This window comes from Lichenostomus cassidix, chromosome 1Ab (assembly GCF_008360975.1).
Source record: "Lichenostomus cassidix isolate B80296 chromosome 1Ab, HeHo_3.0, whole genome shotgun sequence".
In the NCBI taxonomy this organism is placed as follows: Eukaryota; Metazoa; Chordata; class Aves; order Passeriformes; family Meliphagidae; genus Lichenostomus; species Lichenostomus cassidix.
Genome location: NC_139481.1, coordinates 6,117,078 through 6,140,522, shown reverse-complemented (window position 1 = coordinate 6,140,522; position 23,445 = coordinate 6,117,078). Strand labels below are relative to the sequence as shown.

General features: G+C 40.0%; 1 protein-coding gene across 7 annotated transcripts in view; it reads right to left on the bottom strand.

Annotated features, from left to right (window-relative positions):
• Window positions 1-23,445, bottom strand: part of MYBPC1 (myosin binding protein C1) — a 63,816-nt gene that overhangs the window by 13,512 nt on the left and 26,859 nt on the right. For 3 of the 7 annotated variants that reach the window (XM_085049594.1, XM_085049597.1, XM_085049595.1), the window contains 19 exons: window positions 23,367-23,402; window positions 20,967-21,071; window positions 19,714-19,862; window positions 19,239-19,356; window positions 18,877-18,928; window positions 17,296-17,352; window positions 14,158-14,324; window positions 12,924-13,056; window positions 10,841-10,965; window positions 10,204-10,309; window positions 9,736-9,902; window positions 9,169-9,331; window positions 8,228-8,334; window positions 7,380-7,513; window positions 6,794-6,950; window positions 6,451-6,555; window positions 5,637-5,825; window positions 4,851-4,985; window positions 123-290 (listed from right to left, as the gene is read on the bottom strand). In XM_085049594.1, the coding sequence (XP_084905720.1) occupies window positions 123-290; window positions 4,851-4,985; window positions 5,637-5,825; window positions 6,451-6,555; window positions 6,794-6,950; window positions 7,380-7,513; window positions 8,228-8,334; window positions 9,169-9,331; window positions 9,736-9,902; window positions 10,204-10,309; window positions 10,841-10,965; window positions 12,924-13,056; window positions 14,158-14,324; window positions 17,296-17,352; window positions 18,877-18,928; window positions 19,239-19,356; window positions 19,714-19,862; window positions 20,967-21,071; window positions 23,367-23,402 (2,373 nt within the window). Of the gene's footprint in view, window positions 1-122; window positions 291-1,372; window positions 1,442-4,697; window positions 4,779-4,850; window positions 4,986-5,636; window positions 5,826-6,450; window positions 6,556-6,793; window positions 6,951-7,379; window positions 7,514-8,227; window positions 8,335-9,168; window positions 9,332-9,735; window positions 9,903-10,203; window positions 10,310-10,840; window positions 10,966-12,923; window positions 13,057-14,157; window positions 14,325-17,295; window positions 17,353-18,876; window positions 18,929-19,238; window positions 19,357-19,713; window positions 19,863-20,966; window positions 21,072-23,366; window positions 23,403-23,445 lie in introns of all 7 variants that reach the window. The other 4 variants (XM_085049596.1, XM_085049598.1, XM_085049599.1 and 1 more) reach the window with 2 other exon arrangements.

Sequence of the window (23,445 nt, the reverse complement as noted above, 5' to 3'; positions counted from 1 at the left end):
CACAATGGCTCTGTAAGGCCATATCATCAGGTACTAATCACAAGTAAGTATTAGAAGTCAAAAATCAGGTATTAATATGGAAACAGTGTATTTGTGGGCAAGAGTAGGCAGCAGGATCTTACCTATCACTTCCTTGACTAAGATAGGCTGTGGGTGGTACTTGGGCTCACTTTCCCCAGCAGCATTCACAGCTTTCACTCTCACGAGGATTTTGGATCCCGTGGGGAGACCAGTGATGGTGAACTTGGTTTTGTCTGTCAGCTCTGGGTTAGCCACAATCCATTCATCCGCTGGGTTATGAGGGGAGTGAGGGGAGGAGGACAAATCCAAAAAACAGGGAATTAGAAATACATGGATGAGGAAAATTACAGAGCAGCAATGGATTCATTAGATCCTAATGAATAATTCTATTTTGCTTTTCTAGTTATGCTGTGACACAATATAAATCACTTTCATACATAGGATGGCTGGTTTATACCCTAAAGGGTTTCTTCTGATTATAAGTTATATGTTCATCTATTTATATACCTTTATATAATTATACAAATGCTATTAAAATATAATTTAAGTGTAGCAAGGAGAAAACTGGTTAGATTTTTTAATTCAGCTGAAATAAAACAAGGGAGACAAAGAGTATTTCCAAAAGCACTCATCATTGCTTTAACAGCTTCCTTGGAGAGAAATGGGTTTTGCAATTAATTTCTAACAGTGCTGAGTAACCTTGAAAGTATAACTGAGAAATAAGAGAAACACAGAATATTTACACACTGCAATGAAATGCCATCTCTCCTCATGCCTTTAAAAAAGGAAGGCTGTGTCAGAATTATTCCCACAATTACAGCATTCTCAGATTATTTAATCCCACCCAGGCAGTCGCATGAAATTCACAGAGTGATCATAACAGCACAGCATTTCAGAATAGCTTTAATTAAAACCCATCCTTTCCTATCCAGCCTGTGCTCCCATCCCAGCTCTGCCCTGGGCACTGGAGGCAGGTTGATGAGCTAGCAGGTCAGGAGCAGTGCTTTGCACATCTTGTAGAGACAGTGCTCTAAAATGGGCCCAGAAGGCAAGAGAAGTGTTATAAACTAGAGCCCTGCAGACCTAGAGCTTAGTGCTGGGGTGCATTTTCATAACTGTCTTGCTTTTAGGAGTTAAGTTCTCCTTCAAGCTGCTTCTTTCAGCTTCCAGCAGGAAAGGATTTCAATCAGTGATTGTGTCCCAAGAACCTCCCCCTCCCCTCTCACCTAAACCACAGAAAACCCTGTCAGCTGCTGCCCCCAGAATTCACTGCCAGGAGTTTATCTTTACTGTTATGAAGAGACTTTTTCTTTCGTTAAAGAAGACTTATCTCCTTTGCAGAATACTGTACCTTCCAAGTTAAAAGGTGGCTCCCCCAAATCCTCAGACAGATCTGTCGACAAACCTTGAGAGAATCCATCTTTAAAATTAATCAGAGACACCCACTTTCACACAGATGGAGCATTTGGTCAGTGGTTAGCAATTCCTGTTAGTAAGTGTGCAAAGATAGATGCTGGGCTTTACAGATTTAGAGAATCCACGTTTGGGGAGGAAAGAGATGGAAAGAAGGCATCTGGATGACAGACCAGTTATTTGTGATGCCCAAGGGAAAGCTGAAGGATGAAAGAAGAGGAGGAGATGAAGTTGTATGGGTTTTTTGGGCTTGAGCATAGCCCTAGAAATATGGAAAGAGAGAGATGAAAGGAACACTTGGAAGAGAGAAACGAAACAAAATGATGGTGAGAGAAAGTGTAGAAGGAGAAGAAAACACATCATAGCAGAGATAAGAAATTCGGAGAGAAATTCTGAGTAAGAGACAGAAAAAAAAAAGAAGTCTTGGAAAAAAAACTTGAGGAAACAGAGGAAGAGAACACATTTAGCTAAAGGTAACATAGATAGAAGATTAAAGAAGACCAAACCCATGGATGATGACAGATATGATGCAAACCCTAAACTTTTATTTCCTGGACAAAATTATGACTGCTCTGAATTTCCTGTCATCCTGGAGCTGGCTATTTGAGCTGGCTATTTTCAGGATAATCATAACACTATTCTGCTATCTTTGCATGGCCCTGGATGAGTAAACTGGCAAAGATCTCAGCTGAGAGAAACTCTGCAAAGTGCTTCTTTCCTGGCTTTCCTGGCCTTCTTTCCTGAAAATGGTTTGTTCTGCTCCACATCAGCACAGCAAGAGGGTCAGAGGTGCATGTTGTAAATAGGCCTGGGGAGTTTCTCTCTCTCTCTCTCTCTCTCTCTCTCTCTCTCTATATATATATATATATATATATATATTCTCTATTCATGTTATTGACACCCATGCAATGCTGGATCAGGATACTCATGATGAGACTCCAGTTCAGTATTATGCACACAGAGCTGTCCAAAGTGGTACACAGCTAAGGAAGCAAAAAAGTTCACCACTTTTATCAAGTTCTGAGGTCCAGACTAGAGGGAAATACGAATTTTGCAAAGCTAAACCAATGTTCGTGATATATTTTTCTTCTGAATTCTCTCTATCTACATTTGTTGTCCTCCTGTTCTCAGCTTGTTATTTTTCTTAACGATTGCTGTGTTAAGGAAGACTAAAAAGCTTTCTTTCAAACTACTTCAGTGAAAACAAAAAAATGGAGAATGCAAAGACAGATGAGTTTACAAACAGATAACTGAGAGAAAAGCAGTAGAATGAATATAGACATTCATAAAAAGTATCTTGAAATTAAAAAGAGTTATTAAAAATTACAGAAAAAATTAGTTTGAGGCAGAACAGGCACTGAAAGGGCTGAGAAAAAGAGGGACTGAGATATTGCAAGAAAGGAAAAAAAAAAACAATTGAACAGAAAGAAAAAGATGAATAATCCAATAACATGACTTTTAAAATTGGTATTTTAAAATTGGCATTTTAAAATTGGTATTTTCTACTTATCTTGCTTCTTCCTAAGCATTTTCATAACATATATACATAATGTCAATTGTGTATATATAGATGTATATGCATATATAGGAGGCATATATAGATATACACAAACACTCAACACTATGTAAAATACATTGTACCCATTGTATTTTAACTGAGGTGGGTAACAGTAAAATGACAGACTTGGCTGCCATTTTGTTGTATCTTCATATGTTTTAAAACCTATCTGGAAAAAAAAAAGTAAAGAATTTGTTCCATTCAACGAGTATACAACGTTCTTCTGTCTAACAGCCCTTTAAAGACAGATTTGGGAAATTCCTCTGAAAGCCATAGTTTGAATTAATGTATTTATATTTCTCATCCTCTCTTATTGCCTGATTTGGATGTCACATATAAAAATGTCAAGCACTTTTAACTTTTCCCTGCCATTCTAGCAATGCTAAACAGAGCTTAATATTCAGCATACACTGAAATCCTCACACTGACATTCCCCTTAATATTCCCCTTCATCTGACCTGTGTAGTGGGAACCAAACAAGGACTCTGTCCTGATGGAAGACTTCATGCTCACTGGTTCTGAGCTGTTCCCACAGCTCCCTCCCAACAACAAGGAAAACCTTTCCTACCATTCCAGCTGTGTTTGCCTTCAGCTTCTCTTCTCCAGGTCTCTGAGCTTCTTCAGTCCTTCTCCTGCTCCTTAAAGACATTCATCTCAACACTACAAGATGCTGAGTGCTCCTGGGAAAAGCCAGGGGTCCTTCATACCCTCTCCCCTTGCTCTGAGAGAGAGCTGAATGTGCTCTGATCCTGTGGCTCTGACCACATTTGGGACCTACTGTTCTCCTGGATTGTCTGAATCTGAAAGGTGGGACAGCATCAATGACAAGTTCTGTCCTCTACCTTTTACCTCCAGGCTGTGGACTGTGTTAATGGAAAGCTTTCATTGAAATAAATGCCTTGATGGAAAAGAGGTGTTGAACCCATCACTTGATTCACAGCACAGTTAAGAGCAACAGCAGTGGAGCTGAAGATAACTGTGTCCCCTTCATCCACATCATCTCTGCAGTTGATGCTGTTGGTCCACAGAGGCTGAGTATTGCACATACCAGGCTAGTTGATACTTACCCAGGTGCTGGTGGGTTTTACTTTTTGAAAATTGGCTTCATTTGATGCCAGCTCAGAAGAAAATCTGCTGGGAAATACTAAGTTTGTGCTGCTTGATCACCAAAGACTTAGTTGTAAAACATAAATTATATTTCCCTGTTTCTTCTTATTTCACTCTCAATAGTTGATTCAGTCTCTTGCATCTTTATCTTCCTCCTTCAGTTCTCATATATTTTTGTCTTAGATGGACATAGTTAAAAATCCCCAAAACTGCACTGAAATGTTGGAGAAATTAAATATCTAGCCATGAACTTTGCATGCCTGGATGACTTCTACAGGCTGTTCTCAGTGCTGCCAGCTGGCCCTTGAAGTAGCCTTTTAGTAAAGTGTCAACTCAGGAGTTACCACACTGAGGACCTCCTGTCCCTAAAATCCAGCCAGCCTCAATATATTTTGGACCACAACTGTAGCTGTTCATTATTTCCTACACCTTCACCACCAATGAACTCTTCACTGCCCTGATTCTCATTTAACATCTAAAAGAGGATAGTCACTAACAAGGCACTTGGCACACTGCAGCAGATAATATGCTTTTGGTTTGGATTTCAAGTGTAAGATGTGTAGAGCTACAACCAGAGGGTGGGATCTGGAATACAAACCCAAGGAAGCCTGAACAAAACCCTGCTGCTGGATGTTTTCTGCCTGATTATTCTCTGCCTGACAGCCAGAGCACCTGATACCTGCAGAGAAAAAAGGGAGAAAGTCTCACCCACGTTCCCTGGGAGCAAGGCACCCCAGGTGCTCACACTTACTTCCTTCAAAGCAGTACTCCACCACATATCCATCCAGCCCTGCTGCCCCAATCTGGTCTGGTGGCCTCCACTTCATGGTCACCGAGGTGTCGGTCACAGTGTCCACTGCCAGCATGGTTGGGGGGCTGGTGACAGCTGGAGCAGGCAGGGAGAGGGGAGAAAGTGTGTTATAGTTAAAGGTTTTTTACATTTATGGGCTGTGCTCCTCTGGTTTGGGATCTCAGGTGAAATCCTGCCTGCCAGGGTGATTTGCAATCATCTTTGGCATGTCTTTCCCAGTTAGGAGCACACTGGGAGAAGCAGTGTGGTAGTAGGATGTTACTTCATCCCATATTGCTCACAGCCTGAGCCAGAGATTAATTCCTCCTGCTGAGGACAGAGAAGGACAAACAGCTGTGGAGGGTGGAGCAGGGAAGTTGGAAGCAGTGAATTCTACCCCAGCAGGTGTTTTCTGGCAAAAAGGGAACTGCTGGAGCAGGAACAGCCACCTCCTGCCTCCTCTTCTGCATTCTGGGGGTGCTGCTGAGCAAGATGATCAAAATTTAAATGTGAACCTTTGCTTATCTACACAACAAAACACTTTTCCTTTGCAGGGACTTGTGGTTGTCACAATAGCTGGAAAATCCATTTCTTTATATGACAAATCCACTGAATTAGCCTGTCACTAGGTGACAAAGCCTTCTTGATGTAACATTAATAAAAAAATTACATAATTAGATGATCATAATAATGAATTAATGGTTATTTCCTAAATGCACACCTGTCTCTGTGCTCTGGATGACTTACCTAGAGGAACAAAGGACTTGGAAGGCATGCTTGGCTTGGACATGCCTATGGCATTGACAGCAAACACACGGACCTCGTAGGCAACACCTTCAATCATTTTCTTTGGCTCAAAAGTTGTTTCCTTGCACAGTTCAAAATTCAGCCTCATCCACCTGGAGCTTTGTTTCTTTTTCCTCTCAATGAAATAGCCTTTTGACCAGAAAGAATTTGATCATGGTAAGCAATGGCACAAAGGTCAGTAATGATCTATTTTTTAACTGCCTAATGACATTTTTTTATCTGGATACACCTCAATATCTCCTTCTAACTTCAGAGGGATTTAGGGATAATTTTCCCCATTGCAAGCTATCTGTTAGTGGCCTATTTTGCTTTCATGGCCATAAATAAGGTTATTTTTGGCTTAGAAGGCTGCTGTGTTTAGCTCAGAGTGAAAAGAGCCTGAATCTGTGACCTCTGACTTTCCTCTTGGGTCAGTGTATTAACAGATATTCCAATTTACTCAGCAAATTGTTTCTGAAATTCCTTCTCACATTCAAACAGGCTAATAACAGCTCAGAGATTGGTTTTTATGGGAGGTTGTCTTTCAAGGAGGGGGATTGATCATGTGGCAACATACAAAAGGACAAATCTCAAAGCATTAGAAAAACAAGTATTTTATGAAGTCCAAGAGTAGGGAGAACATTGCAGCAATTGGATACTCCCAGTGGAATTCTCCAGAGACTGAGCTAAACTCTGATCCTATTGCAGCCACTGTTTGGAGTTTATTTCTTTTGTCTAGACCACCAAAAAATTTTTAAAAAAGAAAATTAAGTACCTAAAATGGGTGATCCACCATCATTTGCTGGAGGTTCCCAGGTCATGATACACCAATCTTCACCCACCTCAGTCACATTTGGTGCCTGAGGAGGATCAGGGACATCTGTTGCAAACAAAGTAAATATTATTTTTTTTTTAAAATCTTCCTTTTGCATAGGTTCAAATTAAAAATGTCAATTAAGAAGAAAATCTGAGTAGTTTTTTAAGTGCAAAAGGAATTCACCTCAATTGCATGCCAATTCTTTACCTGGCAATGGGGACAAACTGGGAAATAGAAGTTTCCTGGGAGTCTAGCACAGTGCCAAAAGCCATTGCTCAAGGGCTCTTTGCCCAGGACTTACCAACCACTTTAATGTTGATCAGAGCTGTGTCCTCCCCAGCCTCATTCTTCAGAGTGATTCTGAAGGCACCTGAATCTTCCCTCTCAGCTGCATCAATCACCAGGCAGCTGCTGTCTGGGTATGTTTCTGCCCTTATCCTTCCACTGTCTGTCACCATCTAGGAACCATGGAAAGCACAGGGAAAAGTCATCTTGTCTGGGTTTGAGAATCAATCAGAATATTCCAAAATCAAAATTCAAAGGTAGTACAGGTCACTTGAACAAAATTGTTAAGGAAACTGTGAGGAAACCCACACTGAACCTCAATTTTAGTCACCTAATGATGACAAAAATGACAAAATAACTAAAATAAGTTAAATAGAGTAACTGTTTAGTACTCAGCTGAGCCATTGCATCACAAAGGATGAGGCACTAGGCTCATTTTTCTATTTTACCCTTCTTTTTTTGAGCAAGGAGCATTTTTAGCTAGAAGGCACCTCCCCCTTATTTTCTGCCATTGAAATCAATGTTTTCACAAGGCTAAAGATGATTTTTTGAAGGAAAAGGCTCCTTGTGAAGCTAAAGAAATGTGCACAGTGACAAAATACCTTGTCCCCTCTGCTCCAGAAGACTTTTGGTGGTGGTTCACCAGTGATGGGAATCTCAAGCCGCAGTTTGTTTCCTGCCACTACTGTCACAGTGTTGTTTTCCCCAAGACCATCCAGGTGAAGTTTAGGAGGATCTGAAAAAGGAGAGAGGTTGTCCGAGTTTGCCCTGGATCTGCTGCTCTGAGAGACCTAGCACAGGTCTGCAACACAGAGAAATGTCCTCTTTGATTCATTTTCCTGGTGTTTTAGGCAACTGGTTTTTTGTTTGGAAGATAATTTGTGAAGAAAAGTCTATTTAAATAAATAATTGTCCCATGAAAAAGGAATCATGGCACCTTAGAAATTCTGGAATAATCAGAGCATAATAAAAAACCCACAACTAATTTTCTGGGGCAGAATTATGTATACTCAGGTAACTTGTGAGTGATTTCTTCTAAATAGCTCTTGAGAATTTCAGTTGAAGGCTTTTTTATGGTACATTTTACCACACTTCAGCCTTCACTATTCTTACAGGTCAAAAAGTTATTAATCCAAATCCTTTTGTGGAAATGAAATGATCACTTTTTTTTTGTATCCTGTGTGTATGGAGAGCAACTGATGAATATCGTCTTACAACTTTATAAAAATATATTAGAAATATAACAATGGTCATTCCCTGCTAGAACCACTTCCCTTTTCATTCTCCCTAAATCTGAGCACCTCATTTCCACTTTGCTTTCTCTGCTTTCTTTGCTGGCTGCGTGCTCAGAGGATACAAAACCATTGCAATCAGGAGTGTTTCACACTGTTTTTAATTTCCAGAGGTCACAGAAAGATGTTTTTCACAGCTCATTGTGCAGTGTACTTACCCACAATGTGTACTTTGCAGGGAATATTGATGTTGTAGGCATCTGGCACAAACATGTATTCACCCTCATCATCAACAGCAGAAACTGGTATGACAAACCTGTGGATTCTGTAAACAAAAATTTGAAAAATAAATCAGTGGAAATTGTTTTTGAAGGCTGCTTGAAGCTCTGAGGAAAAATCTGTGAAAATTTTAGATCTGTGCAAGTGTAAAATTACTGACTAAAAATCCTTTTCAGGTTGCTCAGTGGTATTTTAGCTGATTTAATACTGTGTGCTTTGCACAAAATATTATTGAGACAACAACCAAATAATGTAACCAACCCCAGTATTGTTTGCTTAAACACAGAACTGGGAAAATGACAGGACTTGTGGGGATCTCCTTTGCCTTATAACAACCCAAGGGATCATTGCACAGCTGGCACTTGCCCCTTGCTGCTACCATTTGATTATTTGTTGGTTTTGGTTCTCTACTGCCAAACTTCACATGAGAAAAGGACAGATTACAAATGCAGAGGTACTTCATATCTCCATACACTTTTCATGGGCAGTTACCTGATCTGAGTTGATGCAAACAGGAGCTATGAGAGAAAGAGGTATTTTATTTTAAATAATTAATTTTAAAGCTTTATATTTTTAATAGTGTCTAACAATTACTTTGTCTTACTGCTTAATATCCCATACTAACAGTAACAGCAATGTCAAGAAAAATCCATAGCTTGAACTTAGGTGGATTGAGGATTTGATTGTTGTCATCCACAGCCAAAATACACAAGATTTCAGGAAGCAAGGAGACATGGCTTTTAAAATGACCAAAAAAAATGTTTTGAGGGACACAGGTTAGGCTCAATTAGCAGTTAATTTTTAGTGAACTAACCCACATTTTGGCACATCTCCCCACTGTCATTGCACCCAAAGCCAAGCCAATTCCCAACAGGCTCACCTTCCTTTGTGATAAAGCTTCACACGGTCACTGGCTTCGATCAGCTGCCCATTTTTGTACCATTTCCCTTCCACATTCTCAGATATCTCACACTTCAAGTGGATTTCCTGCCCAAGCCTCACAGTCTGGTCTTCTAGTGCAAGTGATATCTTCAGTGGTCTCACTTAGGAAAACAGGAGGAGATGCATTAAAGGAAAGATGATGGAGCTCAGTAGCCAAGGAGGAGAATTTCCAGCTTGATAATAAAACAGCATGAATTGGTCAGGAATTTCAATTCCCTTGAAAATTCACTTTGTTGACCAATTGTACACCAATTGTATCTTTGGATGGATTGCTTTGTTTTCCACCTTAATGGACTGACATGAAGTTAACAGGCAGAGCTAGTTTGTTGGCTGCTGCTGGGAGCTATCTAAAGGGAAGTCACAATTCTGGAAATTTGCAGCCAAGAAATTGAAATGACTCTTAAGTCTCCTTTTAAACCCCCAGGGAAAGGCAAGGAAACAGTTGATTTCTGCATGGCAGCACAGTGTGACCCAGGAATTCCAGAGCAGGGTGGATGATACTCACAGTCAACTGAAAGCTTGGCTTCTGACTGCCCTCCAGTTGTCATCACTGAGTAAGTTGCAGTGTCGTTTTTTGCAGCTTCCTCTATCACCAAAGTGTGTTTTTTCCCCTCAACCTTAATTCTATACCGAGATTTAGGATCGTTGGTCAGTTCTACTCCATTTCTAAACCTGATAGAAAACAGAGAGGTTTTATTTTTCCAAAGGAAGTCCTGTGCAATTAATGCTTCCTTACACTGAAACTTACAGAGAAGATTTACAAGACTGTAAGGCACTAAAAAAAGGTTAAATAAAATCATCCATGAATATATAAGGATATTTTTGCTGTTGCTACATTTTTGCATGAAGTCTCATTGAGATTTTCAGAACAATTTTCAGGTTTATTGGTGTAGGAAAAGCTGCCCACGTTTTTGCCCACAATTAAAAGCTTCTGGTTTTTATTCTCAAGGAAGCTGCTCAAAGTGCTGCTCACCATTTCACATTTGCATCATCCTCAGACACTTCACAGCTCAGTTCTACTCGTTCCCCAACATAGGTGCTGGTATCCTCCAGGCCTTTGGTCACCAAAATCGGGGGATCTTTGGAAAGAAAAAATTACAGATTTACAGTCTGAGATGGAGAACTAAGTGAAAGAGCTTTTCTAAATCATGCCATAGAAGGAGATATTACTTTAAAATTCTAATATGAGTGTCAGTGCAGCATTTTCTGCCTTAAATCCAAAAAGTGGTTGCTCATTTGGATGCTGGTAGGAAATTTGCTCAATAAAAGAAAAATAACATTTCTTCATCTTAACACCTGCACTGAGTATCATTGTATTGACAATTTTTCCAGGCAGATTGACATGAGAAGCTGACATTGCCCTTGTTTTTCCCACAAATCCCACTCCTAAAACTGCATTTTCATTAGGTCCCACAGCCCATTTTGAGATATAGAGCCATATTATAAGATAACCTGATAGCATATCGTGGTGATCTTATTTGTTCAATCCATCCCTGGTGTCATAACTCAAGTTTATTTAATAGCAAAAGGCTGCACAGTGGTTATTCTCTGCTGTTTTAGGGGCAATGGGCTCCCCTATTCTTAAAAAAGCATCAAGCTGACATATTCACCTCTCACAAACAGTTCTGTGGAGCATTTCTCATCACCAGCTGTCACATAATAGCGAGCATCGTCTGTCATCGTGCAGTTATTGATGAATAAAATCCTCTGGTTCCCTTTGTGCTCAAAAATGTATCTGTTTGGAGAGGAATGCAGCAAAGATACATCAGCAAAATGTCTGGACACCTTTTGTTTTATGTATAAAGTGCTTTAGGGACTTTTAGAGGCAAAAATTCTGGATTTTACATGGAAATTACATTAGAAAAATTGTCCTTAAAGCAATTTCCAAGTTTTAACAGAGCTGTCATGGACTCCTGACAAAAAGAGCTGTGGTGTAGAGTGACTGCTTCTGGATTGTTCCAAGATCCTGGGGTTGGGTGATATGAAAAAAAAAATTAAAAAAAAAAAAGGAAAAAAAAAGAAGTAGAGTGGAATGATGGCAAATAAAATGGAGTCTGAAACTCTAGAGGAGTAATGCTGAAAATAACCAGTAAGGGGACACCATCACTCATTCCAACATTTTTGTGAGGTATAATAATAGCCAAAGTTAAGAAGTTAATATTATTGGTGGGCCAGATGGCACAAGATATCAGTAATGGGATATGGGGTTTTGGTAATGGGATCTGGAGCCTTTCACCTTTATGTCACCAGTTTAGATCTGCTGCAGGTCTGTAATGAGCGAAGCTCGTTAGCATCTGACAGCTGCTCCAGCAGCCTGCTGGGAATGCAAGGAGAACTCAACCCTTGTGCTGGAGAGGAATCCGTGGAGCTGCCTGCAAAACAGCTCTGAGCTGCTCATGCTCAAGGAAAGGTACTTGGTTATCCTGTTTTTGGTCAGTCATTAATAGGAACCAAAATCCTTCACTGATTTCTGCAGCAACAAAATGAAGGGGATTTGTCTCCTCTCTGAAGGAGTGTGGTGTTTTTGAGGGCACACCTGGGCTCCACGATGGTATGGTGAAGAGATTTTATTGCAAAAATCCAGGGTTCTTAGACTGTTTGTTCTGAGTTTCCATCCTTGTGAGGCACAACAAATGTGTTTAACCAACACCACAGAGCAGACAGGAACAGCATCAGGTGTGACCAACCACAGCCCCACTGTGAGCACTGATTGTTCTGATCATTGCTTTACAATTATGGAACTTGTTTGTCACCTCCAGTTCAGCTGAGTCATTCCCAGAATGCTTTTCCAGTTAGCCAAAGTGACAGAAGTGAGCAAGGAGTTTTGTAAGCCCTTTCTGCTCTGCAATGTAAGAGGGCTTTTTTTGGGCTATTTTTTTCCTCCAGGGCCAAAGGAAAACGTTGCCAGGATTTTGTGCTGCTGGGAAACATCAGAGGAGCTTTCCATTGTTCTGCACATCCTTCTCAGCTGTGTCTGGCTGTGGAATGGGGTTTTCTGCACCTGAGGGAAGAGCTGGTTCTGCCCACAATCCACTTGTGACTGAGCTCAAATTCCAGGCACTGCCCTGCAGGCACTCAAACATCTGCAGCTGGAATATCACTTTTAGGGAAAGCCAGAGAATAAACCAAAATGCAGGTGATACACATGAAAAATCTCGTGTACACTGGAGCTGCTGCCCCTGAGTGACAGTGCAGGTTGTTCACTCACATATGTTGAAATTAACAGAGAATGGAAGATGAGACAAAGCTCACAGCCCTTTTCTCAGGTGGTTTATGAGCCAGGAGGGTAAGTGTGTGATGTCAAACATCTCTCCTCTTGGCACACAGCTACTGCAGAAAGATTGTGTCCAACTCCAGACCCACGACTGAGCACAAGGGATTTGTTTACTCTCAATGCTTCCTGATTTTTTAAAAACTCCTGAGTAGGAAATGGCACCACTTTTTTTTTTTTTTTTTTTGTTGAGGATCTCTAATGTCTGGAGACAAAGGAGCCAATCTAGATTACATTTAGCCTGCAGTGGACTTTCCTGGGTCCTGAGCAATATAGCATCATTTGCATACTCTTCACATCTAATGAAATTCAGAAATAAAATTGGTGAAGTCTGAGCAAAAAGAGAGAGATCTGTGCAACACACTTGCCAAGGCAGTACATGTGCACCCATTTGAGTGCTTACACATGCTAACATCACTTACTTTGCACTTGGTCGTATTTCTTGGCCATTTTTATACCACTTGAGTTCCACTGTTGGGTCTGCTAGCTCCACCATGAATCTTACTTTGCCTCCCTTGTCCACCTGGTATGCAGGGTCGAGGCCTTTGGCAAAAGCTGTTGGGGAAGCAAAGTGTTATTTTAAAATGAGATCAGAAAGCAAGAATATGAGTGTTGAAATGGCATTGCATAAATCTCATCAAAGCTGTCAGAATACATGCACACAATGCTGTGCATCACTATATATTCTCACACTGGTCTGCATGGAATCCTCTGGAAACATTAGAATAAATCCAAAGCTGTGCAGATCTGGTTTTCCTGATCCAGTTCAAGCTGGTAGCTCTTCAAGGCTTTGCAGTGTGACTGTATTCCAAAGAGGACTGGGCAGATGCATCAAATGAATTAAATAAATAAAAATTAATGTGTAGTACCTTAACATATATTGTGATGTGAGGGGATGGATGAGGAGAGAGGGTTTATCAGGCAGCTGGATTACAGCTGGATTTGAGGAGGACCTCATCCCCATGAAAGGGACTCCTCCAGGAAACCAATGACACAGTAAAAGGATACATTGCATCCAGCTCTGAAATGCTGTCCAGGAACCAGGAGATGCCACAATAGTTTAGTGGACAGTGTGTTGTATTTATTTGTGTGTGCAAACATATTCTGTGACATATACATGTACTTTATACACACACATATATGTACACACACACAGAGAAACATATTTCTATTTCTGTATGTAATTACACCTCTCATACTGTTCAGCAGGGTGGATGGGGAAAGACAGGTCTGAACATCCTCCCCCAGTGCAGGGTGAAGGGTTTGTAGCACAGCTGGGATTTCTGAGGAGGGGACATCAAGTGCAAAACAAAATTATGAAGAGCAAACCCCTCATGAGTTTGGAGTGACTGTTCAGAGCAGAAGATATTGATGATCACACAAGGTCTAATTTCTGTATTGTTTGTTCAGGAAACACCTTTCCCCACACCTGGGGGACATTGTTCCAGATGGAACCAGAGTTTGAGAGACAGGGAAAGCCCTGAGCTGGATAAGGTGTTCAACTCCCACCATGGACCAAAGCTGATCAACTCCTTGCAGGAACGAGGCTTGAGCTGTAGTGTGAAAGTCCCCTCATGGGGAAACAAAGCATATTTGGGTTTTCAAGGTAAATAGTGTGTGACTGATGAACAGAAGAACATTCTGCCATATCCCTACCTGCACTCTTCTTGGGCTCCCTGCGCATCCTCTTGAGCCTCTTGAGCATCCCTCTCAGGTCGGTGATGCCGTACTGGAAGGCAATCTTCTCATACTCGCTGGGATTGGCGTTCTTCAGGAGATCCCACACGTCCACCTCGGGCTCTTCCTCTTGCTGTTTCACCTCCCTGGCATTGGCAAAATGAAATGATGGGGGAAGAGTTACTGAGGCTTTATCATGTCATAAAAATAGGTGAAGCTGAATCTGTGGTAAGGCTAGAAAAGTTTTGACCAAACTTTGAAGGCTGCCATCATATTTTTTTTATTTCACTCAGTGTGAGTGGAATAGCTCAGAATGACATTCACACCTTACTTTACACTTCTTCAAGGCAGAATTTGGATGTAAGTTTTAATTTGGCCTTTTTCTGATGCAATCAGTTATGAGAATTTTTATATTGCTAAAAAAAAAAAAGCCAAACCAGTTTGAAAATGTAGTACTGTAATAACAGCAGACTAATCCCACTAAAATCAGTTTTATCTGCTGTAACTTGAGTGGAATCTGTTACAATTTTTGATGAGCACCACTGAGTCTAACCTGTACATTTCATAATTGCACAAAAATGCCTTTAAACCCTCAGTCCCTGTATGCTGCTGGAGGTGAGCAGAGACAGGACATTGCAATCCAGGGAATCTGTGTCTGTTTATAGTTACACCAGTGCTTCTCAGCATTAATTAAAGTTGTCCTGTGAATAGGAATTGGAGATTTTCACACCAGCTTGGGCTTGAAGGATGGATCTGTTCACTTCCATGTGTGTCTCAGTCTCAAGAGCAGGGAATGTTTTCAGATCTGTGTGAGGAATCACCTTTACACACAAGTTTCAGTATTGTATTTACTATCTGCAACTCTGGGCTAAGACAACCAATAAAGAGAAGTATAATTATTTTCACAATGGCAGCCACTGAATGGTAGAACAATGGAAGCATCCTAAACAAAATTAGGATTTTTCAGATTGACAATTTCGCTCAAAAAAGTGAGCTGCTAGAGCAATACTGGAACTGAAGCAGAAATCTAGATTTTTTTTCTTCCTTTAAAATTAATTAGGGTCAGCCCAGGATCATTCTGATTTGATCTCTCTTATCTAACAAATTGGTACTTTTGGGAACAGAGAGAGAAAATAAACTTTTGAGAAATTAAAAAAAAAATACCAAGCTTTGCAGCAAGACACTGTTAGAGCTGAGATTTATGGAATCTAACAGAGGAGTTTCTTTGCCATACACAGAAATAGCACTAAAGATCTCTCAGAATCTCTGCAGAGTTGGATGAGGAGCTATGGAAACCACTTTGCTGTTTAGCCCATGAGGTTTATTAATTTGCATAATTCGTTCTTTTAATGTTCTTTTAAAAAGAAAGAAAACTTCTCCCTGAGTAGTCTTTCCAATACAATAATTCTAAGATAGCAATGTAAGTTAGACAACCTCGGGTATATGGAATTTTATATTTTGTTCCTTTTATCTCTGCTCATGCTTTGTCTATTACAAAATAGACAGTATATTGATTCTATGCATTTAGGGTTTGTTTTTTTATAAAAAAACACGTTTCAGGTAGTATGAGCCAAAAGTGAAAAGTTCTAGGTCTTTCCTTGGTCATACAACCATAACAAAAGAGAAGGAATGCACCTCCAACATTGCCTGTTGAAAAAATTGAAATGAAACCATGGATTTGTCTTCATAATAATGGATGTTAATATCCACACATGGCTATTAATATCCACACTGTGGCTTAATTAACAATTTTATTCAATTAAGCTCAGAAATAGGAGGTTGCATTTCAGTGCCTGAAGCAAGGTGATGAACCAATTTGACCAAAGTCAAATAATGGTGTCTAAAATCTAAATATTCACTTTATCCAATAACCACACAATCAGTATACTTTGTTTATATAATACTAAATACTACATGGCTGTACAGTATTTATCTCACAAAAATTAAGAGTTAGTTGTTAGTAAAGTGATAATGTCTCTTAAATCACATTTATCTTCCCACAGAAACACCAACATGCAACTCTCATGTTGCTACTGAAACACCATGCAGGCAGTCATGAGAAATGGCATGGCAAGTTGTGTTAGTATGATGAGAAGACAAACTGAAGATCCTAATTAGGGATGAGAAGATGGAAAAACCGAAGACCTGGTGGATTGGAATTGGTTCAGGTAGTTCTTTGTCTGCTTTCAGCTTTTCTTGTGTGCTTTAGTTGCCTGAATGCTCTGCTCACCCTCACAGCCAGTGAGCCCATTGTGACCTTTAATGTAATTAATCCTGAATATTTTCCTTTTTCAGAGTAAGTGGTAGATGAGATAAAGGATGTAGTTCTTTTCCCAATTTTCTTTGATCAGTTGCCATTGGTTTCCATGGTTTATAGAATTTCTCTGCTAAGTTTTAAAAGATGGTGAATTAACTATCTTGTCTTAATCTGGTAAAAGACTAGACTGGGTTTAAGATCTGAAATAACTAGAGACATAACTATCCTAACACCAGATTGTCAGGGTAAGCCAGAGAAGCATGTACCAAAGTTTTTCTCCATCAAAACATTTGATGGAGAAACATGATTGAAAACATTAAATAAAACATGTGCATTTGTGTGCACATTTAAAAAAAAAGCTACAAAGAATTATACTAATACTATATACTATGTCTTGAAAGCATGATTTATGATTTTTCATACCAGGATGCTTATAAAATCAAATGAAGATGTACCCATAGAAGTAAATTTAACCCTTTTCATTTTTTTTACTTTTGCACCAGACTGAATTTTCTGAACTGCTCATCCCTGTGTAGGAAATGAAGTAGGAAATTCCCCCCTCTGCCTTCCATGCAAACACAAAAGAAATAGCAAGTGAACTAAGTGTTATTGGCCCCTTTAGGTTGTGGCTCACTTTGTTCCCCCAGCACACTCAAATCTGAGGTTTCTTTTCTGCACACTTAGACATAAAATTAACTGAACACTTGCATATTACACCACGAGAATAACAGTTAGCAGCATTAAAGAGTGGAAAGCTCACAAAACTCTCAAGAAGTTATTAATGCTACACCTGACTCTTCCTCTGTGTGACCCTAAGGGTTTGCAATCCACACCTGCTCACTGCACCACTTGGTTCTCACCTACGTTTCAGGAGACCACTAAAGTCAAGCTCTCCTGCATCCTCTTGTCCTTCACCGCTGTCATCGGCAGAAAAAGATCAAATCCTCCTTTAATACAGGAAAACTCAGACAGACACACGTTGCAAACACTCTGCACTCCTCAGACACTCAACGCTGTCCAGACACACGGATAGTTGTGTAAAACCAACACAAACTTGTATGCTTTTTCACACGGATCACGTTTCTGCAGGCGCTTGTGAAAAACGACACAAAGGTTTGCATTGCTGCTTCTCACGATGGCAAATTTTTGTAACTCCACACATAAATTTGCCAAGGTTTGTGTTAGATTTCGGTAACACAAACGAATGGGAGCTGTCCAACACAAGCAGCTTTGTTTTTCATTTCCATGGGGTGTGGCTATAAAAACAAAGGGCTTGTGCTGATCTCTTGCTAGGAATACAGAACAAAGATTTGCACTGCTGGGTGGTGCTTTAACAATGCATAGCTCTGTCAAATACTGATTGAAGAGTACTTAACCTGAAAGATTTAACCTTTCTCTGAATGAAGGGAGAAAACAGTTATGAAAAAGAAGAAACAGTACATTGTACATTTTTACAGATGGACTCACAGTCCTATGAAGGTGTATTTCTTTCAATAGTGTAATCTTAAGCAGAATTACCTTATCATAGAACACATACAGACAAAAGAAATCCCTAAATATTTGTAAAAAGGGCAAAATAATGGAAATCTTAAGTGAAATTGTGCCCATATTTCATCCAGACTTTGCACACAAGATATTACTTAGAAAGTCAGGAAATACTGAGATATCTTCATCTGCTTGGGCAGAGTAGTTACTGGATTTTTTTAAATGAGCTAAAGAAAGAAATGCACCTTGAATGTAATATCTTTTGTATTCTCTCTTTAAAGCCCTCTAAATAAAATCAGTTATTTCTGAATTACAGCTTTACTTCTAGATTAACAAACTGCATTCATTATCAGTTTGTTAAAGATTTTCATTCTATTTTTTTTATCTATTTCATGGTACAAAGATGACACCTATACTAGCTAGAATTGTTATTTTATCAGAAAGGTAACAAACCTTAGGACACAATGCTTGATCTTACATTCTCTGTAATATACTATTTGTCTTTTTTCCTTACTGGTGGTATTTACTATTTACTGTAAGATAACAAAGCCAGATCCTGTCTTCTTGAAATCAATGTGAATTTTCTCTCTGATTTTAATCAGTGCTGGATTGGGACCAGCAACTTTCATGTTGTAGCTGACAGCTTTCAGGAAACATGCAGTAGAATATTTTACTGAGTGAAAATACATTTTTAAAGACCTCCAAATAAACATATATTTAATTGCATTAAATATTCAATCTTCCCTTAAATTAATGATACTTTTAATTTCACAGCAGGGGTATTTAATCTCATATGTACCATCTGTGTGTCATAACTATTTCATTCTACCTGCTACCAATTACCGTAAATCCCATTTTTTTTAATCTATATTTACAAAAAGGGGTTTTTTATACAAATTTCTCTGTATGCTACCAGTACCCATTACTGAGGAGCTTCATAGCATCACTGAAGTTACCTTCTTTTGAAAGCAGATCTGATGTCAATGGATGGAGCAGCTTGGGAAGATTCTATGAAATAACAGTAATACAGGAATTAACACAAGAAATTAACACAGGAAAGTTTTCTGAGCTCCATGCTAAAAAAGTTCACTTGAAGTGTTACTTTGTTTAAGGGTTGTGAACAAAATGAAGTGTCATTTGAAATTAAAAAGAAAAGAAGAAAATAAAAAAAGAAGAAAAGAAGAAGAGAAGAAAAAAGGAAGAAAAGAAGAAAAGAAAAATAGAAAAAAGAATAGAAAAAAGAAAGGAAAAAATAAAAGAAAAAAGACAAAAAGAAAGAAATCCTTATAAATCTTTACAGACATGAGTGGGACCTTACCAGTGACTTCAAGGTCAAAAGAACAGCTATCAAATTTGTCCTTATAAGACACTTCACAGCGATAGTTCCCTGCATAGTTTTCCTTAGCTTTGATGATGTGCATCTCAAACGTGTGAATCTAAAAATCAAAGATAATTGGCCATTAGCATGGGGGATGCATTTGAACAACACGGAATTTAAAACACGAGTCTGCAGACATACACCAGGAACTAGGAACAGCTCAAATAATGGGCTCTGAAAGGAAACTGGAACCCAGAAATTACACTGGAAAATGTTGATTTCTGCACTATTATTTCTCCTGTGCTGGGAGAGCAGAAAACTCTGTTCCTGCAGAGAGTCAGAGATCACTGAAACCTGTGTAGGGAAGCCAGGGTTGGTTAGATTCCACCACCCTTGAACTTCTGTTTGCTGCCTCAAACTGATCTTTAAGCTCTCTCTGGAGCTTTGCCCCCAAAGGAAGGAAAATAAAACCAACCTTGGTGTGACGCTCGAAGGATTCCTTCAGCTGCAGATGTTTCCCTGCTTTGCTGGCCAAATCCATCCATTTGCCTTTAAACCACTTCACGTTGGGCTTGCGGAGAAGATCTTTGGCTTCCACTTTGGCTATGAATGTAATATTCCCACCTTTTAAAGAGAAAACAGAATAATAATAAGTTTCTTCCACTGCTGCCCCTCCTTGTGTTCTACCACAACATTTGGGGTCACACAGACTATGAAAGTACTGCAGTGATAGACAGATTTATTATTTTGGATCTGGAAGCTTTCTGTCCATGTTGGTGTGGAGATTGAGGAACTGAGAATTAGGATAAATTTGAGGTGAAATTCTGTGTTCTCGTGGGTGAATTGTTCCCAATATTTGACTTTGCTTGCTCAAAAGAAGCAAAGGTGTTCCTAGTCCACCAGGCATGGATAAACTCCAGTGTGGGAAAGAAAGCCTGGAGCTCTTCATGCACTTCTATCATTAATTTTTTAAGCTGAGAAGTGAGAGTAAAGAGTTGTCTCTAAACAATGAATTGGGAATAGTCAAAGTTCCCATTTTTCAAAAGACCACTGCACAGCCCCTGCTGAGTTTCCATCCTAACATTTATCTACAGGAAAATACAACTAACTCCTTATAGTTTTTTTACCAAATAAATTTTCCCCAAATCCTCTTTTCTACTCAGAAACTGAGAAAAATAATAGGCAGGACTAAACCAAATCCCAACATCTGACCCCATCTCTGTGTATCCAAGGAAATATATATGTACACCACTGGGCTAAACCAGAGCCAGAGCAGAGCAAATACCCCAGAATGATTACACTGGGGTGACCCTTCAGCTTCCCTAGGCTCCTGCTGGGCTTCTTGCTAATTTTCACACAGCTGTGGAGTGCAAAACTTGACCTGGCAATGTCTGAGCTCTGCTGCAGATCTTTGAGATCTTCCTGATTTATCAATGACAGTACAGCCAGCAGTGTCACAATAACTGGTGTTCTTCTCCAGAATCTACACCTCTTACCATTATGCTCAGATAATTATTATATTTTGAGCTCATTTTGAATTAAACCATTGGGTTTTGCTGCTCTCCATCCAATCCTTTTGCCCTCAGGCTGGAGTTCCCATCCAGCCAAAGACAGAGGCAGTGCTTGGGCAGCAGCTGAGTGTCACAGCATGTGCCTGTGCCATTCCCAGCTCTGCCCCAGCCTCTGTCCCTCAGGGAGTGGCTTTGGATGTTGTCCCCAAGCACTCACCAACGCTCACAGTGCCACTCTGAGGTTTCTCCACGAACAAGGTGGATCTCTGGGAGTCATCACGTTTTTCCGACTCGTCTGGAGCTCCTTCTCCAAGAGACCACACTGAGATGCAGAGAGAGGGGAAATATCAATCACCTGAGGGTGTTTCACTCCCTCCAAAGCACACTTACCTGAGCTTCCTACACTCTCTAGCCCTAGCACCTTTCTCTTCAGATGTCCTGCAAGATCTGTAAGCTTTTGTTCACACTGACATCCACTGCTGGGCTGTCACCCTGTGGGCAGTTCCTGCAGGAATGCTACCTCTGTGGTGACAGAAAATGGAACTATCAGGGAGGAAGAGAGGGGAACCTGATCAGCCAGGGCACTGAGCAACTTGAGTGGCACCAGCATTCAACCATGAGGGCTTTGCAGAGGCGAGGCACAAAGGGCAGCTCTTTGTTTTTCAGAAGAGGTGGAGGTTCTGAAAACACAAACAGCTGGAAGCACAAAAACTCCCCACATCTGATGCACAGTCTCAGTGGGTTTCTCTCGACTCAAACTACATCCATTGTACAAGCTGGTTCTTCCTCTGTGTCTGCAAAGGATGAAGTTCACTTCTGAAATTCCTGCTTTTCTGCCATGACAGAAGCAGAGAATTTGGGGACTGGTCAATACCATGTCCTGCCATGTGAATTTCATGGGATATTTTATGGAAAAAGTAGTTTGTCAGATGGAAATGATTGTGTTCAGGCACAGCAGCTTCTCTTCTGGAAACTGGGATTTTGGAACTGAAAAGGAACAACAGTGCTGAGAGAAGCAGCAAATGAGTTGTCTCCCCAGGGCAGAGAGGTGTATCAGGAGAGCTGTGTGTGTTTATGGTGTTTCTGTTGATCTGCACAGCCCTGGCTCTGTGCTATGCCATTGCATCTCAGGTAAAACCACGGGCAAAACTGATTTCTAGCAGAAAGTGCAAGGAGAGCAAGGCAGTGGATGTCTGCCTGTTTTCTGCTCACTTTCTGCACACAGGCAAAGCACGTGTCTCATATTCCAGCCTGCAGTCCAAATGCCTCATCTCTGTGTTTTAATGAATTACTGCCAGTACAGAGGGGAAACTGATTAAAGTTAGAAGTCAAAATAGTCTTTCTGATATGTAGCAATTACTGCTGTGGGAATCTTTCCATCTCATGAGAATTTCCACCACTCATAAATGCAACACAGCTCATGATGACCATGGGGAAATGCAACCAAATTGGTTTGATTACCCTAAAGTCTATTCTGAATTTTAAAAAGGTATCCAAATGCTAGATAGTTTTGCTATAAAATCTTTGTCTTTCAGTCAATTGTAGGTGGTGTAACATCTCTGTATTTGCCTGCTTGTACAATATTTCTCACAGGTAAAGACATCCATGTATAAACACACATAGATACACACATACATGAAATGATATGCACAGACACAAATGAACACAAATATATATAGATACATATCTATATATACTCTCTATAATCTAAATGCTTAGATTATACCACTGTAAGATGGAAATATATGGGAACAACATGAGAACAAATGAAGGTTATTGGTGGGAAGAGGATGAAGTGATGACAGTGCAGGATCTGGTCACAAACCTAACACGCCACGGGATGAAATGGAGAAAGGATATTAATAAATGGAAAAAGGATATTAATAAATGGAAAAAAGGATATTAATAAATGGAAAAAATTATATTAATAAATGGAAAAAGCTTACACAGAGTCATTTATTTGCTACCACAGAAAAGAACACCTAAATATTATCGTCACCTCTAGATATTAACATTTTATTTGATGAAACAAACAGAACAGGAGGTGGGTTTGAGGAGGGAGGGCTCTGGCATAGGTGGCTATGCCAGCTCTAGAATAACCATGGTTGAAGTACCAGCTGCTCATTTTGTTCCAGAGGCTGCAAATCCTGAAACCACAAGAGTGGCTGCAATGTGCATGACCTGCCAGGGTAGGAAGAAAGAGGTTATGAGGGTTTTGCTACGTTTTCCCCACCGTCCTGTGAGGTGTGAGAAGAAGCCATTCTCCTCCTGGGACCTGCATTGGCACTGGGGTGAGGCTGAATGTGGGGATGGAATTCCTGTAGGCTGAGGAGGAATGGAACAGCTCTGTATCTATCTATACAGAAACAGCTATAGATAGATATGTATGTATGTATGTGTCAATCCATGTCCTGTTCTGGGCAGCAGAAACTTCTCTCACTCCTGCTTTAGCTGCTGGAAAACTATTTTTCCTGCTACTTGGAAGCATTTCAACAGCTATAGTCTGTTACTGTCTAAATAATGAAAATAAAGTATTCTCTTTTAAAAATGAACTCTAAATAATGTTTTTATTCAGTAATCTTGGGAGTGTCTCATCCTGTTTTTCAGGGTGTCTCACCTGAATCTTTTCTCTCCGCTGGCTTAGACATCCCATCTGAAAGGGAAGAGTAATTCAGATGACACCAGCTCAGAGCTCA